The sequence below is a fragment of the Myxine glutinosa genome, chromosome 12 (genome assembly GCF_964187855.1).
Source record: "Myxine glutinosa chromosome 12, kmMyxGlut1.1, whole genome shotgun sequence".
NCBI lineage: Eukaryota > Metazoa > Chordata > Myxini > Myxiniformes > Myxinidae > Myxine > Myxine glutinosa.
In genome coordinates, this window is record NC_136272.1 from 23,111,645 (window position 1) to 23,135,550 (window position 23,906).

At 46.1% G+C, this 23,906-nt stretch overlaps 1 protein-coding gene across 2 annotated transcripts in view; it reads right to left on the minus strand.

Annotated features, from left to right (window-relative positions):
* DDX24 (DEAD-box helicase 24) overlaps positions 1 to 23,906 on the minus strand; it is a 98,420-nt gene that overhangs the window by 51,575 nt on the left and 22,939 nt on the right. For both annotated transcript variants that reach the window (XM_068133060.2, XM_068133061.2), the window contains exon 4: positions 8,850 to 8,988. In XM_068133060.2, the coding sequence (XP_067989161.2) occupies positions 8,850 to 8,988 (139 nt within the window). The remainder of the gene's footprint in view (positions 1 to 8,849; positions 8,989 to 23,906) is intronic.

The window sequence follows — 23,906 nt, forward strand, 5'->3', positions numbered from 1 at the left end:
ACCAGGCCAACACTCCAGTGGTGAGAAACTGATTTAATGAAGAATAAAATGCACAACAACACAACAACATGCATTTTAAGGCCATTTTACCTGCTAGAGCGGGGGTTAGGCAATGCACACATATGCATAATACAACCTATCCAACAAGGTTTGTCCGAATCCGTCCATAACTTTTTGAGATATCGTGTTGTATCACATTTTTAGAGCCATCATTAAATGGTGAAGAATTACTAAAAAATTATAGCATCTAGATGCAGGACAGGATCTTCACCAAAATCTAATCATTTCATCCTTGTCATACCCAACCTGTCCACCAAATTTCCTCCAAGTGCATCCAAAACTTGAGATATCCTGTTCACAGACAAACAAACAAACACACAGGGGTGAAAACAACCTCCGTCCACCTTTGGTGGCGGAGGTAAATACGAGTGTACAAGCTCAAGTCCGTATGTCATTACACCAATCGAGATTTGCTTCAATCATTCGAAGAGGTAATTTTTTGGATACAAAATATATAATTTGTACTTCCAGCATTCCCAAAGTGGACAAAACATACTGTAAAAGATTTTGTATTCGTCGGTCATTGTGTTTTACGTAGCACCCCCATTCTTTGGACTCGTCCGTCCACTGTCGATCCGCCATTTTCTTTTCACTGGGCTTTGCTGGTATTCGATGGCAGGGAATCAGCAATCTCCATGTCTATGGCTGGGCATCGTTTACAGACACGGACGGTGAAAGGCAATTGCATGTTGACCTTCATGAGTTGGGATGAACTGACTCGGTGTTTTGGAATAACAGAAGAATATGCCCAAAACACACATAAATCCGACATGGCCCATCTGTCCTGTGAAGTCTGCAAACCATCACTTCGATGCATTAAAGCTCATCCCATATGCAAAGGTACGACTTGTCACCACTTTTACTGCCAACTTTATTTTTCATTATTCCACACTGAGATTTCAACGCTCTTAAATGTTACAATAGGTCACCGATTTACACTACCGGTCAAAAGTTTTCGAACACCTCAATTATTCCAGTTTTTATTGAAATTTAAGCAATTCATGTCCAGTGAATAACCTGAAATGGTACAAACGTAAGCAGTAAACTGCTCGAGGTTAAAAAAAAAGTTTAGGCCAGAAAAAACGGGAAAATAATGTAAATTGCACAATTATATTGTAAAAACAAAAGGCCTTCTTCAGGGAACAAGTAATGGGTTAGCAACTTACAGCTGTTCTGCAGCAATGCAAGTAAATTAAGCCTTGGAAGTTGATGCAAACAATTCCTCCAGGTGTCCCAACCTCTGCTGATTACTTGATTACAAACCTCCTGTCTGTATAAAAGCAGTATTGAAACAGTTATTACACCCTCTGAAGCATTATTTGGACAATATTGCACTGCAGGAAGTAGTATATTGGAAACTGGAGGAAACTCTGACAGGAAGAGGTCTGGCAGACCCAAAACCACAACAGAATCAGAAGACAAGTTTCTGAGAGTCAACAGCTTGCATGATAGGCGGCTCACAGGACAACAGCTTCAAGCACACCTTAACACTGGTCGAAGTAAGCAAGTCTCAGTTTCAACTGTGAAGAGAAGACTTCGAGCTGCAGGTTTGACAGGTCGAGTGGCAGTAAGAAAGCCATTGCTAAGATGGCAAAATAAGAAAAAGAGGCTTGCCTGGGCCATGAAGCACCGCCAGTGGACTTCTGAAGACTGGAAGAAGGTCTTATGGACCGATGAATCAAAATTTGAAATCTTTGGTTCATCACGCAGGGTTTTTGTACGCCGTCAAGTAGGCGAAAGGATGGTTCCTCAGTGTGTGACACCAACTGTCAAACATGGAGGAAGCGTGATGGTCTGGGGCTCTTTTGCTGGATCCAGAGTCGGCGACTTGCACAGAGTGACTGGCACCCTGAACCAAAAGGGCTACCACAGCATTTTGCAGCGCCATGCAATACCCTCTGGTATACACCTAGTTGGTCAGGGGGTTCATCCTACAGCAAGATAATGACCCTAAACACATTTCCAGGCTGTGTCAAAACTACCTTCGAGGAAAAGAACAAGACTGTGCGCTTCATCATGGAATGGCCAGCACAGTCTCCAGACAAACCCCATCGAGCTGGTTTGGGATGAACTGGACAGAAGGGTGAAAGCAAAGCAACCTACAAGTGCAACACATTTGTGGGAACTTCTGCAACCGTGTTGGGAAGAACTTCCCGAACAATATTTGATTTCCATTGTAGTGAGAATGCCACGAGTGTGTTCGGCGGTTATACCTGCAAAAGGTGGCTACTTTGCTGAGTCAAAAAATTAAATTAAATTTTGTTAAACAAAATGATTCTATGATTTCTTTTTATCTCCAATTGTTTATTTGTTCTATGCTTAATTTCAGAGTACATTGAGACATTAAACTGTGTAAATTTCAATAAAAACTGGAAAAATTGAGGTGTTCTAAAACTTTTGACCGGTCGTGTACGTCGATTCGATTTGCATCGTTTTTGTACAACTATTCATATTTCCCCAGCGCTCTGATCGCACCATCCATCTCGTGGCACCTCGGTGACTTCTCCGATCCAGATTCCTCACGTGGCCCAGTCGATAGCTCGAGCGGAGATTTCCCGTTTCCAGATTCGCCACGTAACTCACTCGGAACCCGATCAGGGCGACGGCAGCGCTGTATCACTACGGGCTAACCTCCCCTTTGCCTTCACAGCCCACAATCCTTCAAGAAGTTCGTCCAACACAAGAAGGCCTGCCTCTCCATCCCTATAGTCCCTCTACTCTCAATCCGCATCACTAAATGGTCTATTTGTGTACATACATTATTTCAAGTGTTCTGTATTGATCTGTTAAATTTTTCTCTCTTAGGTCATATACTCCTGTGTTCAGGATTACTTTGGTTGTAAGTTGACAAATAAACTGTGAATTTATAAGAGCAAACAACTTTTTGTCTCATTGCTTACTAGTGGGGGTACCCGTTGCCCGGTGCTGCTCTAATCCTGTTGGCATTTTGGAGAAACTTTATTTTTCTATTTTTTCTAGTGGAGGCCTAAAACACTTCCCTACACCCACTAAGGATTGGGGTCAGGGATAATTAAATATTACCTTTCACATAGCTACAAAGGCAAATTTTTCAAAAATGTTTTTACCAAAAACACTCCCTCCGACACTCACTGATGAACCCCTGAATGTTTGACGAAGACCAGTTTAGCCATCTTTGAGAAAAATGGTGACAGACAAACATCTCTCTTATACAGGGTGATTTTTTTTGTTTTTGTCCAGAACCATAAATAATTCTCATACACTAAAAACTATATCAGTTAGGAACCTAATATTTTGCGTAAATGTAGCCTAATGTTACAGAAACATGTGGCATGAGCCACACAATTGATTACCTTCAATGAATTGCTGAAAGTGTCCACCACAATGTTGCAGGCACAACAAATTCATTCTTCGCAGCGTGCTCTCCGACAGAGTGGAGGATTTCTTGGGGACTATTGTGTCACCGATTATCACCCAAGAGTGCGTGGATTTGTAGCGTACACTATATCCTTCAAATATCCCCACAAAAAGAAATCTGGCGATGTAAGATCTGGGGATCAAGGCCATAATGACTTGGACACCACACGGTCACCAAAAAGTAGCCTTCGTTCATTCTGTATCGCTTAGTGTGACTCGTGGCACCATCTTGCTGAAACCATCTTTGGTTTATTTCGTCTTGTGTAAGGTGGATTATGTTGTGCCGTCCTGAGTTTACTGTTTCTGAGAAGAAAATTGGGCCAATAATTATTTTCCGACTTAGAGCTCACCAAACACTAATTTTCACGGAATGTAACGGCCTTTCATGCATTGCATAAAGTTGTTCACTTAGCCATGAACGAGTGTTTTGTGAATTTACATGTTCAGAAAGATGAAACCATGCTTCGTCTGTAAAAAAAAAAAAAAAAAAAAAATTGTCTTGTTCTCTGAAGCCACTCACAGTAGGCTATACATTTCTCTTTATCTGGCTCCAGTAACTGATGCACTGCATGAATTTTGTTGGAATAAAGTTTGTGTGTTGACCACCTTCCTTGCGCTGGAGTATGAACAGTGAACTTGTTGTGCTAAACATCTTATATTTATTCGGGTTTGCTTCCATTCTTCCCGAAAGGATGTTTTAATGATGTAATGTCAGACGAGTGTGGGAGAAAATTAATTAATTGCACACTTAATTTGTACAAGTTAAGTGGATTTCCTTGAGCCTCCACCTGATGTTGCAAACACTTAAGTTTTAATTGCGTACTTAAACTTCATAAATACATATATTAATCAGCTTTAATTGTGTTCTTTAGTACTTACTAAGTGCAACTATTTACTCAGAGCTTTTCATTGACAGGTCATAAATAAAGCTAAAGGCAAATGGTTGCTGGAGCAACCTGCCTGCTCGGAAAAGCTTAACTCTTATCTTGGAGGCGTGAAGGCCAAATCCGTGTTGCATGACATATCCACACCTGCTGCGCAATAATTAGCATCACAAGGTACTGTCTATGGGTTCGTAAAACTTTAACTGTATACTCAAGTGGTGTGGACTATAGAACAAACATTTTATTATTAGTAATATTTTGTATAAGCCTAGAGAAACTTTCTAAAACTTTTTTAATAAGTGTTGAGCTCCATGCAAGGTTACACTGGCACATCCCACTGGAGAAGAGATAGTTGCCCAGCAACTGGGCTGGAGAAATACCGTTCTCTGGGGAATCAAAGGAATTGCACACTTTCTTTCAAGCCAACACAACTGTGGGTTAGTGCTCTATTAATTCGATACAGGTTATGGGAATGTTCTGAGACAAAATGGGAAATGTATTATGTTATAACTGTATGCTTCACAATAACTGAAAATTGTATTTTCTGTAACCCAAAATCTCTCCCAAAATGAAACTGTTGGGCGAGCGGTTAGGGTGCCAGCTTAGGATCCTGGGTCCGAATCCCGGTCGATCGCTGAATTAACGCCAGGGGGGTTGACTCAGCCTGTCATCCTTCCGAGGTCGGCTAATTTGAGTACCAGTTCACTGGTAATTCCCTGCTTGTCGTAAAAGGCGACAAAAAGGGTTGGCGGCAGGAAGGGCATCCGGCTGTAAAACATTGCTTCAAAAAGGGGACAAAAAAACAACAACAACCACGGTCCCCCAAAAAGGCCAACCCCCGCTTTGCGGGGAAAAATGGCCTCTAAAGGTTTTTTGTTTTTTTTGTATGCTTCACAATAACTGAAAATTGTATTTTCTGTAACCCAAAATCTCTCCCAAAATGAAAGGAATGGACAAAACCAGTTTGCCTTCATCACGCTTGAATCTCTTGCAACTTTTCTTATCTCGTTCCCCCTTCCTCTCTCTCTTCCTCTCAGCTCAGTCCCATTCTCTTTCTTCACAAGTATAAGATGGCTGTGCTGCACAAATGCTTCAGGATCTTGCTTAGGAATTGTTGTGTGTGTGTGTGTGTGTGTGTGTGTGTGTGTGTGTGTGTGTGTGTGTGTGTGTGTGTGTGTGTTCTTTTTGGATTTGGATTCGTGCCACGTGGTTTTTTGAAGTCCTTTGATGTATATCTTTTGTAACCTAAGCAAAGTCCTCCACGTTTCATTAAAAATCAGTTTATTATCTTAAACAGTTTGGACATTAATTATTTTGAGTCTTCTGTCTCTCATTCAAGGCTAAATGAATTCGTTCCACAACACGAGAAACACGCGCTCTTCCCCAGTGAGCGACATGGCATGACTGAGTGAAAACCGTTAAAACGTCACTGGTAGGTCACGTGATACCTGATAACTCCCAGGATCGTTACATCTTTCTGTAACATTAGGCTACATTTATGCAAAATATTAGGTTCTAGCATGTAGTTTTTAGTGCATGGGAATTATTTAGGGTTCTCAAATAAAATAAAATAAATCACCTTTTAGTATAGATATGGAGATACCTGCCCTTAAATTTAATCAGTCACCGAGACCAAAATTTTGGAGAGTGATCACTTTCCTGCATTTAGCTCATGCGTTCTGCACATCATGGCGGGGAAGTGTCGGGGTTATCAACTAAATAAACTTTGACACGTGCTCTATCATTTTCACACAGTAACCACACATGCTAAACAGTGCTAATGGTATAACTAGTGTATTTTACACCCGTTATCTATCCCCTATTCACATCCCCACAACAATATACAAGGGGGATTGTTAAATGCCATTGACCAAAACAAAAAAACCGATTGGCCTCTATCTCCAGCTACCTTATCTCGGTATTCTAAATAAGAGTTTTTAATGCATGCATCTCCAATCTATAGACTATATTGTGAAACTTCCAGTCTATAGACCACAAGATAATGAAAACATTATTGTACCATTGTTTTGTGCAACAAGGACATTTAGCAGACGATGCATAATACTAAAATACGCAATTTGATGTCTGTCTGTCTGTGACGATTTTTGACCGCAATACATTCGGTCATTACTTATCCAATCTCAACCGAATTTGACAGGAGAACTAAGGGTCACACGATGAAGGTTGTAGCGAATTCATTTGCTCCCCTCCTCAAGGGGTGTTTCCCCGCCAATGGGGTTGCGTGTTGAGGTGTATATCTGTATTAAAATAGCTTTATCGTGACGTTTTTCCAAGGACACTTCTAATTACAAAACTTATGATAATACTCGTAGTCTAATATTAATGTTATTACAAAACAGTATTAATACTAATAATATCCCACCTCCGCAAGGGGTGTTTCCTCCTTGGCCGTGTTAACGTGCATAAATAGCTTATCGAGCTGTTCTAGTGGGAGCACCTCCACCAGAAGTAAAAACATTATAAACCACAAACAAGTATTATTACCTTTTTAAACAATCGCTAATGCTGTTTAGCACTAAATTTAAAGAAATTTGGAGGAATCCGGACATCAGTCAATTCTTATGTCAACTAACGCACCTGATCATAGATCTGCTGTAGTCTATATACCCCGCAAGGGTTAAAAACACAGCCCTTCTTTCCACTAACGTGGAGTTCTTCCAAGGAGTTTTACTTTGCGTTTTCCAAAGCCGCTTCTCATTACAAAAGTAATAACACCTATGACAATAGCATACTATTAATTATATTACTAAACAATATCCTCATTCCTACCGAAGGGGTTTTGTGACTTGGGGTATTGCCCCTCTCCTTTTCACCCGAAACCCACACAGAAGTAAATTTTATTACCAGGCATTTAGAATGGTGAAGCACGGTCTAATCTTTTCAATGACCTTATCTAACTTAAGTAATAGTAATAATAATTGGAAAAATAATAAGGATAATAACATGACTCCACCTGCTGCTCCCGTAGTGAGCGGGTGTACTAATAAATCAAAACAGGATATGAGATTTGAACCTGAGATTGCAGCATCATGAGCTGTGTGCTCAGATGGAAATGCCGAACAAGCAAAGGCATGTTTAATCAGAAAATAACCCGATTAAGGTGCTAAATTCAGTGTATGTGACATTATCAGTGAATGTCAAAAGATATATATATATATATATATATATATATATATATATATATATATATATAGCCGCTCAGATCCCATTCTCCAATAACAAGTTCAGATCTACTGGGGGTTCAATTATCCCGACACAATTTTGCTTGGCATTTCATTTCAGTGAACCTTGTGAAATAAGTCACAAGAGAAACTCATTAACTTTCACTGCCAACTGTAACTAATCTTCCTAATATCCAGCAAAATAAACATCCTTTGGCCACAACAATTATAGATCAAACTCCTTTGTGATTCCGTGCAGCGAGGTTCTCCCATTCCATCCCAAGCTGTGCACAGCAGTAAAGGAAGGCAAGCATTCCTCCAAGTACCCGCGGACCTCCTGATTCCATTCCATAGAAATTCAAGGGTTGGGGAGGGGGAAGTTGGAAACATAGCTGCATGTATATTACATTTGGAGATCGGAGTCATAATTCAAAGGGCAACCAACCAAAAAATAAAATAAGAACTGAGAATGACTAGACCTGGTCATCATTGAATTTTTCACATTACAAGTACATCCTTATTTGTGGGGGGGAGAACATGCACCTTTAAGATCAGCATTACAGATCAAGGGACAACCAGATCTAGTCATTTTCTAAGATCAAGAGAATGGTCTGGTCTAATTGGGATGGCAGGATGGCCTAGAGGTACGTTCACTTGCCCGGGTTTGAATCTCGGCCCAGCTATAAACTGCCATATTGGTGTCTCGCAGGCAGGGAAATGCATCAATGTGTGCGTCATCCCTCGGATGGACGATAAACTGCAAATCTGCCAGGATTAGTTGGTGGATGTTAAACATCCCATGGTGTCCTTCACGAAGAGTAGACGAGCTATCCCTGGCACCCTGAACAAATTCAAAATCCCTGCTCTAGCCTACAGGGGCATTAAATCGGAGACACAGCTGTGCTCCCAACCAGCACCCACAGATTGCATATGAAACGAAATTATTTTGTGAATCTCCCATTCACTTCTGTGGAGGTATGTGTCTTTCTTGATACTTGATTGGCTGTGGAATGTGACTGACATTTAATAACCAATCAGGGACCTACAAAGTCGAGACATGGCGGCCTCGATAGAAATTAGTCGTCACCGATATTGTTTTCAGAGGAAAACAGGATAATTCAATAAAAGTTATATTTGCTGCCAAATGCTTCTTTTTCAAATTTTCCTTCATGGTGTTTAATGGTGCACTTACAACATGTAAAGTGAAAAATTCGATAATGATCAGATCCAGTAATTCCAAGTTGTTATTTTTTCCAAGTTCGAGTTATTTCCTTAAAATATATTATATTGTCCTCTTGCAAAAATGCATTTAAATTGATGTGCCAACCTGTCAAAAACATTTTCAGGTAGATTTCTCCAACATCGGTGTCTGCAAGGTAGATGAGATTGGACCAGATCGTGATGCTGGTGGCTCCGGCAGTGAGAAGACCTGTTGCACGTCGCAGGATCAAAGGATGAAGTGCTGTCTTTAGAAACAGATTGGTGGGGAAAGAGGACATGAGATCAGTTACATTGTGCATGCATTGAAGGCAAATGTGCAAGGTTAAGCCAAACCATTTGAGCTTCTCAAGGGCCACGACTGCCTCTCCACAACCGACGTTTATCCATAAATGGGTTTTTCTTGCATCTTTTAATTGACAATGCCTTTATTCAGGATCCTTTGAAGCACATATTATAAATACTAGTGAGATACCCGTGCTAGGCACGGGTGGGAAGCTGGAAGCAAACAGGCAATGCAGATATGGCGAATGCTAAAGCATGAAACCGATAAATTCCACATTCCTGAAGCACCCTCAGTCGCACGTCAGACATGGACAGCAGGTTCGTGAAGGACTTCCATTAAAAACGTACCCGTTCGCAAACAAACGGGTACGTTCACATATAGAAACATCGATCGTGGGTCCGTGGTGAATCTGCATATGGCGATCCGCGAAGTTCACGTTTAGAAGGTAGAAACCATCACGGCATGTCGTCACTCACTTGAACTCGATATCTCTTTTTTCATTCCAAACAACATATCTCCAATCACAAATTAATCACAAAATAAACTTTTAACAACATTGTTAATGTTTCCTTCATTGTAAAAACTACCAAGTCAACAGTTAAAAGGATTTTGAGCCGATAGGTGTTAAGGCCTTGGCAAGATCGATGGAGACAGCGATCTGTTAGCGTATACACTGCCCAAATAGCTATGTGGAATTCTCTCATGTCGAGATTAAACTCACGTCATTTGAACTTTGGCCGAGGTCATTATTTACTTTTACTGATGTTTATATACGAATCAAAAAGAAGATAATTGGTTTTGGATCGTCCTTTCCGCATATCTCGTGGGATTGTGAGTTGGAGAGACGACCGTGATGGCGGGGAAGGGGTTGGCATTCTCTCAAGCAGGGATTCAACCCATCTATATTGTTGCGGATATGGGATTTGCATCCATCCATATCCGCTTGTAAATATTCCCCTATTTCCTCAATACTTCCCAACTATCCCCAATCCCCCATTCCCTAGTCCCATTTTCTGTAAACACTCTGTAGACCCGACCTCCCCCTATTTCCCCCATTAAATGTCGTGCCCAGGTTCACCGCATCTCATGTAAGACAACTATAGGACATCTTGCTAGTTATTCTTAGTCTATGTCAGTTAAGGACTCGTTTCCATTAATTCTGACCCTTCGTTGCACCAGAATGTGATTGTATGGCACCGTTAGGAAGTTTAGGACCTCCCAATACCTCCCCGCAGCTCTTCCTCACGGTTCAGCAACAACAACAACAACAACAGCAACGGCGGCGGCGTGCACAGGGAGTGCGCGTCCTCACTCCGGCTTGGTTGGTAGGGGGTGTTGGGAGGGCATGAGGCCTTCCCAGCGAGCCGCCATCGAACATGTGCTCGACGGGGTTACCAAATAGGGGCTCCCTGTCAGCTCCTCGTCAAGGGCGGAGCCCGGTAACCCCCGCACCCAATGGAAGCGGCGGACCGGTCCCATCTGGGGCGGAGCCAACCAGCCGAGGGCGTGTCACTCCCCGCTGAGCATGCGCAGGAAGAGGGAGGTGACGTCAGATGCGCGCTGAGCTTGAAGCAAGAGAGACGTCCCTTCCGAGCGCAGTGAGACCTCCCTGCATCTCTTGGACCGTGCTTGATCCTGTCCCCGAGCCAAGGTGCACCTTGTGCTATCGACTACCTGTCCCTTCCTGCCATCAATCCCTGTGTAAGTCAGCCTTGTCCCGTTTGTCTGTGGTCTGTCTGGGATAAAATTAGATTGTATTTAAGTGCCTATCTCTTCTGTGTCTTTACCTCACTACCTTGTAATCTACCCCTTTTCTCCCCCACTGTAATTATATCCTCCTCCGGAGGTCTTGAGAACTGTACCCCTTGCGTCGTTTCATCTATCCCAGTCGTTGTGTCCTTTCCATCATTGATTTAGCATAGTGTTACGTGGTCCCCTCGGTGAATACCTGGTCTCGGTGACCCCCGGACCGTGAGAGGAACTTCGCCAGAAAGTTGTATTATATATGCGCTTTCGCCACGCAATCCATATGAATTCCACCCAAGAGACAACTGATGTTCAAGGATATATTTCAATGGTAATGATACCATACAATTTCAATGATACAACCACGGAGATGTTCCCCGAGCAATCAACAATAAACAACCATCAACAATTCCCAATCCACAATCAATTCCCTATGATTAAGATGGCCATCTTATATATGTGTGTCCCCGTGGGTACTCACGACCCCCTTTTGGTCTCGGTCCCGCACAATGTCTCTGGGCCCCTCCTGACCAAGATGATGGTCGGCGTCGCCACACTCGGGCGGTTGAACGAACCCCGGGTGGACGTGTTTCCACCGGGCAGGTATCGTACCAGGCATCCCGGCTGCAGCCCCTCGTGGCCACGCGAAGCGGGTACGGGAAAGCAAGCCAAAAGCCCCACGCCGCTTGCAAGGCGTGTTAGGCCCCAACGGGCGACCCGTACGCGTCTTTTTAGACGGTGTCGCGAACGGGGCCAAACGCTGGGTCGGTGCACGGCCACACGACAGTTTGACGTCCACCGGGCAGGTATCCGTCCCGGTAACTCCTCTCGCCAGACGGGCTCGGGAACGCCGCTTTTCCACACGGCTCAATCAATCCCACCTTTCGTCGGAGCGGGGCGAGGAAGAAGAATCCTCGTCCTTTTTCTTCCTCGTCTTTTCCTCTTCCGTTTCCGGTCACTTCCGTTTCCGGACACTTTTTCAGAAGGGCTCCTGACCCTCCAACCACAACAACCCTTAATCTACTACGCATGGATAAGCAAAGACCTGAATGGGAATTCACATACATTCACATAAATATGTAACACTCCCCCCCTTCAAGAAAGAAAGTTTGAACCCAGCGAAAACTTTCTTTGCCGGCCAATTTGGAGAAACAAACCAGATAACTCAACCCCCCCACATTATCAGTTCCCCCCCGGGCACAGTTATCACTTAAAAATAAAGCAACCAAAATTTCACCACAACCCCTCCAGATTACTCACTCTGGACTAAGCACCAGCAACGACATTGTCCCTGCCAAATCAAACTCCATCTCATGACCCTCTGACTTTGACCGTCAGTTTCTTGTGAATGAAGGTTAAGGGGTTGATCAAAGATCCAAAGTTAAGCCACTCGATAGCACTTTTTCCGGGAGGCCAAGCCGAGTATTCACTACATGGATGCCTTTAGGAACGTGGAGTTCACGGTTAGTCCGTGCAGGAAAGTTCTCTACATGGGCGCCTTGAGGAACGTGGAGTTCACGGTTAGTCCGTGCATGAAAGTTCACTACATGGACGCCTTTAGGAACGGCGTTCACGGTTAATCCGTGTAGGAATCTTGGCTCAGCGGCTCCGCCGCATTCAGTGCTTCAACTTCTCAGAACTTCCCTAATACTTAGGGTGGGACCACTTGTCCCTGTAGTCCCATGAATAGCGGTCTCCTTCTCGGCCACTACTTTGCCAATCCTTCCTTCGGGAGCGGCCGTAACTCAGGGAGCCTCCATAATAATATTGATTGCGGCCACCACCAAAACTACCGCCCAGTTGTCCTCTCCTGTAGACCTCTCGACGCCTACGAAATGCCTTCCCTACTGTTATGGTCCGACCCTCCAAATCCTTGCCATTCCAATTCTTCTCTGCCTCTCTGGCGTCTTTTGTGCTGGCAAACGTGACAAAGCCGAACCCTCTTGACTGTTGCGTTTCCCAGTCTCTTACCAACCGCACTTCCACCAGCGGCCCATAGCTGTTGAAGACAGAGGTCAGAACTTCTTCCTCTGTTTTGAAGTTCAGTCCCCCTACAAATAACTTGGCACTTTTGTCGCCATCCCGAGCTGGTGTGGCGTTATTTTCCCTGCTGGGCTCTTTACCAACCCTCAGGTTACCATAAACTTGACCCCCGGCCAAATCATTCCCGATAACCACAGATACACCCTCTACAGGAAGCGTGGCTTGTAAACCGACGGTGACCGGTCCTGACACCAAATCGGACTCCAAATGGATGACATGAAGGGGAGCACTAACACCGCCCCCGATCCCCTGTAAACGAACACTATCCCCCGTTGCCGTCTCCTCGGACCATGGCAAAATGCCTTCAAGCATTAAAGATTGATGTGCCCCTGTGTCCCTCAATATCCTAACCGGTTTCCGGTTAGTCGAGGCTCCATCCCGTGACACAAACCCCTCTGAAATAAATGGTTGGTAACCCTTTTGATGGCGATTTCTCACAATGGCCATTGCGTTTGGAGTCGTAGTAGTCGGACTCCGCTCTGGGTCTTCGCTTTTCATGCGGTAACAACTGGACATCAAGTGTCCAGGTTTCTTGCAAAAAGCGCAAGTAGGCCCGGAGGAAAAACTCGTGGTCTGCCTCGGGCCCCCCGAACTATAAGTTTGTCTTGGGCCCGCATCCCTCTGATTTCGAACAGGTGGGGTATCATAGTTGTCCCCATAATCATCTCGAGGCCGCCGCCATGTATGGTCGTTCTCCGCACCTGCTGTTCCCCACCTCCCCTGCGGAGATCTAGGCGAGGAGTTAGGTTCGTGGACCCCTATTCGGTGGGTTAAGGCATAATCATCTGCCATGGTGGCTGCGTCCCACAACTTTGGTACTTTCTTTTCCTGCAGGTACACTTTGATGTCCTCGTGGACACACTGCTGGAATTCCTCCACCAGGATCAAGTCCCGCAATGTTTCGAAGTCTTTCCCGACTCCTTTTGACTCACACCACCGATCAAACATGTTTTCTTTCACTCTGGCAAACTCCACATGGGTCTCACTCTCCCTCTTCCTGGCATTCCTGAATTTTTGCCTGTAAGCTTCCGGAACCAACTCATAGGCTTTGAGGATGTGCTTCTTCAGTACCTCATAATCTGCACATTGGTCCATTGGTAGCGCCGAATAAATTTCCTGAGCTTTCCCCACCAGCACACTTTGCACGAGTATGGTCCAGGCCTCCTCCGGCCAGTTTAATTGTCGAGCCACTTTCTCAAAGTGTGGAAAAAATTTCGCGACTTCCTTTTCACTGAACGGTGGAACCAGCCTCACATGTCTGCCCACATCCCAGGTTTTCTGGTTAGGTGTCGACCCCGTCAGCAAGGGTGGTGCCTCTCCCCGTTCTCTCATTAACTCCAGCTCCTTGAATTTGATTTCTTGCTGAAGCTCCATGTCACGTTCCTTTAATTCCCTTTCCGCTTTTCTCTCCTCTGCTTCGAGGTCCCTTGCAGCTCTCCTCTCCTCTGCTTTTCTCCCTTCTAACCTTTCCTGGAGTTCTCGTTCCACTCTCCTTTCCTCTGCTTGTTTCTCTTCTCTCCTCGCTTCTGTTTTCCTTTCTTCTTCTTTTAACCTTTCCTGGAGTTCTCGTTCCACTCTCCTTTCCTCTGCTTGTTTCTCTTCTCTCCTCTCTTCTGCTTTCCTTTCTTCTTCTGCTCTTTCCTTTTCTGCTTTCCTTTCTTCTTCTTTGATCCGTTCCTGGCTCCGTAATTGCAACTCCAGTTTCCGGAGCTCAACGTCTTCTGGTTCTTCGGGTAGCCACTCCCAGGCTAACTCGTCCCATGTTCCTAATCCCACCATAGATTGTATCACCGTGGCCTGCAACTCTGCCTTCCTCAAATTAGTTCGGACCTCCACGTTAAAATGTTTGGCCAATTTCAAGAGGTCCGACTTTAGTAACGCTCGGAACTGTGCCTCACTCGGTGTTACCGCAAAGTTCTGTGCCACAAACGCCATGGTGACTATCGTTAACACCTGTTAACCTTCACCCAAGACTTTACCCCAATTTCCCCAAAAATTTACCAATTAATACTTAATTAATAAATTTTAATTAATAAAAATATTATTTTATTATTTTATACAAATACACTTTTAGATCCCGGACGTAGACCCAATTGCGAATCGTAATTTGGACGAGCCCCCAATTCTGTTACGTGGTCCCCTCGGTGAATACCTGGTCTCGGTGACCCCCGGACCGTGAGAGGAACTTCGCCAGAAAGTTGTATTATATATGCGCTTTCGCCACGCAATCCATATGAATTCCACCCAAGAGACAACTGATGTTCAAGGATATATTTCAATGGTAATGATACCATACAATTTCAATGATACAACCACGGAGAGGTTCCCCGAGCAATCAACAATAAACAACCATCAACAATTCCCAATCCACAATCAATTCCCTATGATTAAGATGGCCATCTTATATATGTGTGTCCCCGTGGGTACTCACGACCCCCTTTTGGTCTCGGTCCCGCACAATGTCTCTGGGCCCCTCCTGACCAAGATGATGGTCGGCGTCGCCGCACTCGGGCGGTTGAACGAACCCCGGGTGGACGTGTTTCCACCGGGCAGGTATCGTACCAGGCACCCCGGCTGCAGCCCCTCGTGGCCACGCGAAGCGGGTACGGGAAAGCAAGCTAAAAGCCCCACGCCGCTTGCAAGGCGTGTTAGGCCCCAACGGGCGACCCGTACGCGTCTTTTTAGACGGTGTCGCGAACGGGGCCAAACGCTGGGTCGGTGCACGGCCACACGACAGTTTGACGTCCACCGGGCAGGTATCCGTCCCGGTAACTCCTCTCGCCAGACGGGCTCGGGAACGCCGCTTTTCCACACGGCTCAATCAATCCCACCTTTCGTCGGAGCGGGGCGAGGAAGAAGAATCCTCGTCCTTTTTCTTCCTCGTCTTTTCCTCTTCCGTTTCCGGTCACTTCCGTTTCCGGACACTTTTTCAGAAGGGCTCCTGACCCTCCAACCACAACAACCCTTAATCTACTACGCATGGATAAGCAAAGACCTGAATGGGAATTCACATACATTCACATAAATATGTAACAATAGCGCGATTTGGTCAACGTTTGGGTGGAATCGGGGTCTAGTCGGGGAATAACTGTTAGGTCGCGGTAATACACCACCGCTCGGTCGAAATAACATCTAACCGCGATCCGTAACAATTGGTGTCAGGAGTTGGGATTCGAACCTGGGACTAAATTTATTTAGCCCAAATTTTGGACACCAATTGTGTTATTACCGTAACAATTGGTGTCGAGGAGTGAGATTCGAGGCCCGAACCAAATTTTTTTGAAACATCTAGGAAAAAATTTGGTCAAAATTATAAAGACACCGAAATTTGATTTTGTTTTACAAAAAACCCGAATTTTGAAAGTCGCGCTATGGCAGATCAAGACGGCTGGGTTCCGGTAGAGGAGAGTGAGGCAGGGCCGATCCAGGACCAAATTGAGGGACATGAGGAGAGCGAAGCAGTGAGGGCGGCAGGTTCGCAAGATGGCGCTCTCGCGCACGAGGTTGCGGGCGCGCAAAATGGCGCCTCGCACATGGCTACGGCGGCCGCACCCGCTGCACAAGTGGGAGGGATGGCCCAAATGCAGGCCCTCATGGAGCAATTTATGGTACAAATGCAGGCGTCCCTCAACCTGCAGAAGGACGAGATGAGGGCTAATAGTCAGCAATTGGGGAACCAGATGGATGCTCAGAGTGAGCAATTAAGAGACGGGTTAAACAATATGGGAAATAAATTTGAGGGATTAGACAATGGGATAGAAGGGATGAAACATGGGTTAACGGGGGTGGAAAATAGAATGGCTGCCCAGGAGAATCAGATAGAGGGAGTGAAAAATGGGTTAGAGGGGTTAGAAAACAGTATGGAAGGCAAATTGAGGGACATGAGGGACCAAGCGGAAAGGGAAGTTAAAAAAATGGGGCAGCAGATAGAGGGGGTCAGAATGGGGGTAGAAACTAAATTGGATGCTCACAGGGAGGAAATGGAGCAGATGAGGGTGGCATCTGCGCAGGAGATGCAAGTGATGGGAGAGGAGATCAGAAGAGGTGTGAGTGAGGAGGTCGGAGGAGTGCGCGAGGAGGTGAGGCACTGTAAGGTGCGCATGGAGAAGGAGGTGAGAAAGGGGACTGTAAAATTGCAAGGTGGTATAGAGGAGTTGACGCTGGGAGTAGAACAACTGACAGTGGGACAAAAGGAGTTGGGGGACCAGGTAAAGAAGAACACAGCGGTAATAGAGGGTTTAAAATCGATACAGAAGGAGATGAAAAAGGACGTAGGGGTAATTAAAAAAGAGTGTCAGACGGTACATGAGGACCTGACGAGGAAAATGAACAAGGTGGTAGAGGTGATGGAGGTTAAAGAGCGGGAGGTGCGGGAGCACATAGAAAAAAATAAGGTGGAGTTAGAGGAAGAACTTAAGGGGGCGCATGAGGAGATGAAGGAGGTGAAGCAGAAATTAGAAGAAGTGGAAGAAGGGGTGAGCGAAATTAAGAAGCGACGGAGAGAGGATAAGAAAGAGATAAAGGAGGAAGGAAAAGAATTGGTCCAAAGTCTGTGTTCGGATCGTGATGATGTGCTCATTAACCGGATGAGGGATTCGCAGGTGATGGAGGAGAAGCGAAGAGAAAGAGGACCCGGTGTAAGTGGTGACCAATATGGTCGTGCGTATGATGCGCCAGGTGATTTAATAAGCTTGGGGGTCGAGATGGACCCGGATGTTCGTGAGAGGCCAAGAGTGAGGTGTATGGCTGGTCCAGAGGGTATGGAACGAGGGTGCGAGCGAGAGGGTCCGGTGATGGGAGAGGTGCGAGGTGTGAGTGAGCAAGGTTGTGGTGGTATGGAATGGGTAGCGGGTTGCGGAAGTGTGACCCATGCATCGACACCAACAGGGGTAGTTTTTAGAGGGACAGGGGAGGCACGGGAGCCCCTTGGGGGTAATGTACTGTGGGGGCCCGGCCGGTTCGGCCCCGCGCTGACCCTGCAAGGGGCGACGCACGGGGTCCGGCAGGCGGGCAACGACTCACATACGAGGTGGTCCCACAAGGTCCCACTCGCGCCATATGACGGTGGGTAAGGGTGGCATCCCTGCCACCCTTCCCATGATAGGGGGCAAATGCGCTATAGATTATGGGGTGTATGGCAGTGGAAACTAGCCCGGGTGGGTTAGGATATTGTGTGTAGGGATCTAGCGAAGATGACATTAGGTAACGTTAAGGTTAGTTAGTGACAAGGATACCTGTAGAGGGGACGCAGGTAGATTAGAGTGGATGATAATGACGAGGGAGCGCAATAGTTTAAAGGGACGACTGGGAAGCGCAAGTTTCAGAGGGGAGTAGTTAGATGAGATGATGCTGTATGAGAACTGGACAGGTGTGTGGAGCAATGTATGAGTAGGGAGTGTTGTGGATCAGCGCGAATGCGCTTGGGGGAGAGAAGGGTGCAGGCGGCACCAAGTATGAGAGCACAGGTGTGCAAGTACAGGTGTGTGGAATATATGGAGCAGAGAATGAGTGGTGTGGAGAGAGTTGGAGTAAGTGGTACGGAGTGGTGTGCATGGTGTGAAGGTGTGGATGGGGGAAGAGTGGACCCCTTTTCACGAGTACCCGGGGAGGGTAGTTTAAAGAATAGTTAGAAGGTATAGGTAAATTGTGGTTGGATATTGGCATTTGTGGTGCGGTTGCAGAATGGTATTGTGGATGGGTGCATTGGTGTGGTGAAATTGGCTGGTCGTGTGGCCTGTTAGTATGAGTGTGAATGGTTGGGCACTCCGCCACTGTTAGATGTCGGCCAGGTGAGGCCGCAGGTGGGCTCTGGGAGCCGTTAGTGTCAGTGGGTGCCTGAGGATCCCGGGTGTGGATCGGGCAGCCCGTGCCAGAGAGGGCACTGAGGGGGTGAGAGTGCGAGAGGGCCTTCCCCAGTTAGTTAGGTTAGGGGGAGGAGCACGTGAGCTCGGTAGGCAACAACAGTGGTGGAGGTGTGCAGGTGGGCGGACCAGCTGGGAGCGTCACTCGACCCAGCCACCGAAATTGTGCGGGGGCACCGAGTGTTGAATCGGGGGAGTGAGACCCCAAATTGAGAAGCACCACAGTTTGCTCAATGGGAATTGGTTTTTAGAACCCACAGTGTAAGTTGGCCAATGGATTGGCAGGGAAAGACCCCGGGTAATGTAAAGTTGTTAAAGTCATTTAGGAAATAGTTAGGATTGATGAACCTGTCGCACCATACGCAGCCACTTACCTGAGGTGATGATGATGACTCCACACCTGTGTTCCTTTGTTCTGTGTTGCAGGAAAGGAGAATTGCTGTGTGGATTTGTGAGACGCATCACGACGTGGATGAGACATTGGGGTGATTCCATCTCTCCCTCCTTAGGAGGGACTGATGATGAATTGGTGATGGCAAATTTTGATGTTGAGTTGGAGATGGCAAATTTTGATGAGAGTTGGAAATGGCAAATTTGATTGGTTAGGAGGGAGAGAAGACGAATTTGGTTTATGGGAGGAACGGGGAAGACAGTAGGGACGTTTGTTGATGTGTAAAGTAGATGTTTATGGGTAGTGTTGTGTTTTGTGGATACAGTAAGGGGTAAGGGAGGGGCAATGTAGGTTACCTGGTGGGGGGGGGGGGGGCGTACGGTAGGAACGTACCTGTCTCACCTGGTTCCCATGTGCCCCCAGTGTGCATTACCTAGTATTGCGTGCACTTTTGCGCCCTTACCACCTTACTCACTTGTCTTCTTTTGTCTCCCACCTCCGAGGATCTGGCTTTGGGGCAGAGAGAGAGGAGAGAGAGGTGCTGGCTCCGCAGTTGTGGGCCTGTACTTCCGCTGCTTGCTGCCTGGATCGATACACCATATGGACCGCAATTTTTGTGGCCGCCCACAATGGACCGCAGTTCTTTTGCGGTCAAGCACCACCCATGGATGGACCTCTGGGTCAACGTGGCACCTATGCCATACAGGTGAACCACTTTTAGTTGGCCCCCCTGACGGCCACAATTCAGAAATGGACGCGGTTGGCGCCTTTCTTTATTTCTAAAGAAGCCAGAAGGCCAAGTGCACTCCATGAAGGCAAGACCAGCGGCAGAACATCGGCCGGCTGCGACACCACCGGTGACCATGGACACTTAATTGTGCATTGTTACTGAACACTTTATTGGTGCACCGGATGGTGCTGACTGTGCGTATGGGGTGGTGCTTTTGGTGCTTGGATGGGGTGCTCTGCACATTATTAAAGGCCGTAGGGCCACAGGGCACTCGTGGGTTGGTGTATCGATGCTGGCATGCGTGCTCTCTCTCTCTATGCATAACATCTGCATGTGTTCCTCAAAGAACAGGTCCTGGATCGTAGTGTAAATATCAGTCTTGTATAAATGATGCTCCCTACCGGCTGTATGTTTAGTTTGAGGATGCTTTCCGCGATTCGGTTATCCTGTGGGTGTGTTTCTGTTAGGAGAAGGGTGCAACGTCGCAGGGGGACATATTTACTCATTTGTGAACATCTGTAAAACTGTCGCACTCAGGGTTGAGTTAATAGTAGAGGGAACTACATCTGAGTGCCACACTAACGTAGGTAAAAATTTATCGGGTCGGGACGCCCCGAGGTAGAGAAGGGTGCAATGTTGTGGATATGGGATTTGCATCCATCCATATCCGCTTGTAAATATTCCCCTATTTCCTCAATACTTCCCAACTATCCCCAATCCCCTAGTCCCATTTTCTGTAAACAACACTCTGTAGACCCGACCTCCCCCTATTTCCCCCATTAAATGTCGTGCCCAGGTTCACCGCATCTCATGTAAGACAACTATAGGACATCTTGCTAGTTATTCTTAGTCTATGTCAGTTAAGGACTCGTTTCCATTAATTCTGACCCTTCGTTGCACCAGAATGTGATTGTATGGCACCGTTAGGAAGTTTAGGACCTCCCAATACCTCCCCGCAGCTCTTCCTCACGGTTCAGCAACAACAACAACAACAACAACAGCAACGGCGGCGGCGTGCACAGGGAGTGCGCGTCCTCACTCCGGCTTGGTTGGTAGGGGGTGTTGGGAGGGCATGAGGCCTTCCCAGCAAGCCGCCATCGAACATGTGCTCGACGGGGTTACCAAATAGGGGCTCCCTGTCAGCTCCTCGTCAAGGGCGGAGCCCGGTAACCCCCGCACCCAATGGAAGCGGCGGACCGGTCCCATCTGGGGCGGAGCCAACCAGCCGAGGGCGTGTCACTCCCCGCTGAGCATGCGCAGGAAGAGGGAGGTGACGTCAGATGCGCGCTGAGCTTGAAGCAAGAGAGACGTCCCTTCCGAGCGCAGTGAGACCTCCCTGCATCTCTTGGACCGTGCTTGATCCTGTCCCTGAGCCAAGGTGCACCTTGTGCTATCGACTACCTGTCCCTTCCTGCCATCAATCCCTGTGTAAGTCAGCCTTGTCCCGTTTGTCTGTGGTCTGTCTGGGATAAAATAAGATTGTATTTAAGTGCCTATCTCTTCTGTGTCTTTACCTCACTACCTTGTAATCTACCCCTTTTCTCCCCCACTGTAATTATATCCTCCTCCGGAGGTCTTGAGAACTGTACCCCTTGCGTCGTTTCATCTATCCCAGTCGTTGTGTCCTTTCCATCATTGATTTAGCATAGCACGATTTGGTCAACGTTTGGGTGGAATCGGGGTCTAGTCGGGGAATAACTGTTAGGTCGCGGTAATACACCACCGCTCGGTCGAAATAACATCTAACCGCGATCCGTAACAATATATATATAACACAGTTTGTGTGTGTGTGTGTGTGTGTGTGTGTGTGTGTGTGTGTGTGTGTGTGTGTGTAATGTTACCGATAGACTCCTAAACGGAGAGGCTCACGTGCTTGATATTTGGCATAGACATGGCCATTGAGCCTGGGAAGAACATGGCCGACCTAAAAAAAAAAAAATCTTTTTTTTTTTACCATATTTTTACCTCAGCGCATTTCAGCGAGGAATATAATACACGCAATCTGAGCTGGTGGCAGAGCAGCGCGCTGATTCGCTCAGAGCGATCACGTGATGTTCCAACTTTGCCGCCATAATCTCACAGTTATGCGTTCGCACGTAATTCAGTTTTTTCACATTTCAGCGAGGAACATTGCCATTCACACCACATAGGTTTTTTTTCACTTTCATCTGATATTTGTGATTTATTTCAAACAAACTGTATTTCCCATCTACACGGCCATGTATTCCTATTAATGTTATGTAAAGTACATAAATTGTGTGGATTACATCATTTGTGGATGTGATCAATTGCCAGTAACCATCTATATCCCTCCCCTCCCCTTCCCTCCTCCCCCTCCCTCCCTTTCCCCCCTCCCCCACCCCCTCCCCCTAACCTTCCCCCCCCCCCACCCTACCCTCTCCCCTTCCCCCCTCCCCCTCCCCTCTCCCCTTCCCCCTCCCTTTTCCCCCCATCCCCCTCCCCCTCCCTTTCCCCCATGCCCCTCCCTTTCCCCCCATCCCCCTTCCCCCACCCATCCCTCCCCTTCCCCTCCTCTCCTCCCCTCCCTCCCTCTCCTCCCCCCTCCCCTTCCCCTCCCCCCTCTTCTCCCCTCCCCCCCCTCTCCTCCCCTCCCCCCCCTTCCCCCTCCCCTCCCCTCCCCCACCCGGCAATGCCGGGTACTTCTGCTAGTGTCCTTATAAAAGGTCTTTGTCCGAGGTCACCGAGTCCGATCGGTTTTCAGGTTGTCCGTCCGTCTGTCCGTCCGTGATAGGTTTCCGTTACCGCGATAACTTGAGAACAGCTACAGGGAGCTTAGTCAAATTTGGCACAGGTATGTATATAATGAGGTAAAGATGAAATGATTCGATTTTGGGGTCAAAGGTCAAACTCTGTAATCGGTCTATGACTTGAGAACGGCTGAAGTGATCTAATTCAAACTTGGTGCAGGTATGTATATTGTAAAGATTAAGTGATTCGATTTTGGGATCAAAGGTCAAATCTGCAATAGGTCTACAACTTGAGAATGGCTGAAGTGATCTAATTCAATGTTGGTACAGGTGTGTATAATGATGTAAATATTAAATGATTAGAATTTGGGGTCAAGAGGTCAAAGTCTGTAATGGGTGTATAACTCGAGAATGGCTGAAGTGATCTAATTAAAACTTGGTACAGGTATGTATAATGATGTAAAGATTAATTGATTAGATTTTGGGTTCAAGAGGTCAAAGGTTAAAGGTCAAATTCTGTAATAGGTCTATAACTTGAGAATGGCTAAAGGGATCCAATTCAAACTTGGTACAGATATGTATAATGATGTAAAGATCAACCGATTAGATTTTGGGGGTCCTGAGGTCAAAGGTCAGAGGTCATGTGAGGTAAAAATGTGAGAACTTGTGAACAGCTGAAGGGATTTATATTAAAACTTGGTATGGGTATGTATAATTATGTAAACATGAACTGAATAAAATTTGGGGTCAATATGTCAAAGGTCAGAGGTGATGTCAGCGAAAAATGTGCTAACTTGCTCTGACCTTTGACCTATTGACCCCAAATTTTATTCAGTTCATGTTTACATAACTTGGGTACAGCTGAATGGACTCCAAAAAAGAAAGGTTGCCATTGATCCATCAAATTGTCCATTTCATCAAGATTAAAATTGACAATCTTGATCAAAGATCGGGTTAATAGGATGAAAAGTGATGATTTTTCAGATGAAAATTGATGATTTTAGAAGTTTGACCTTGAGTTTACCTTTGACCTTTTGACCTCAAAAATAGTTGCTTTCCCAATTTAGTGACAATATACAAATACTGTTCAATTTTCAAGTCAATCAGATGAAAAATGGCGATTTTAGAAATTTTACCTCCAGATGACTGACCTTTGACCTCAAAATCAATAGGATTCTCAATTTTGACGACCTATACAACTTGGTGAAGTTTCATGACAATTGGTGTCGAATCGTGGCCTGTAGGCCAGTGACATTATCAAGTTACAAAAGACAGACAAACAAACAGAATAACAGACAGAATAACAAACGCAACCGACCAATATACTTGAAGGATCTTCGATTTTACAAGTAACAAACAAACAAACAGAAATACAGAATACCAAACGCAACCGACCAATAC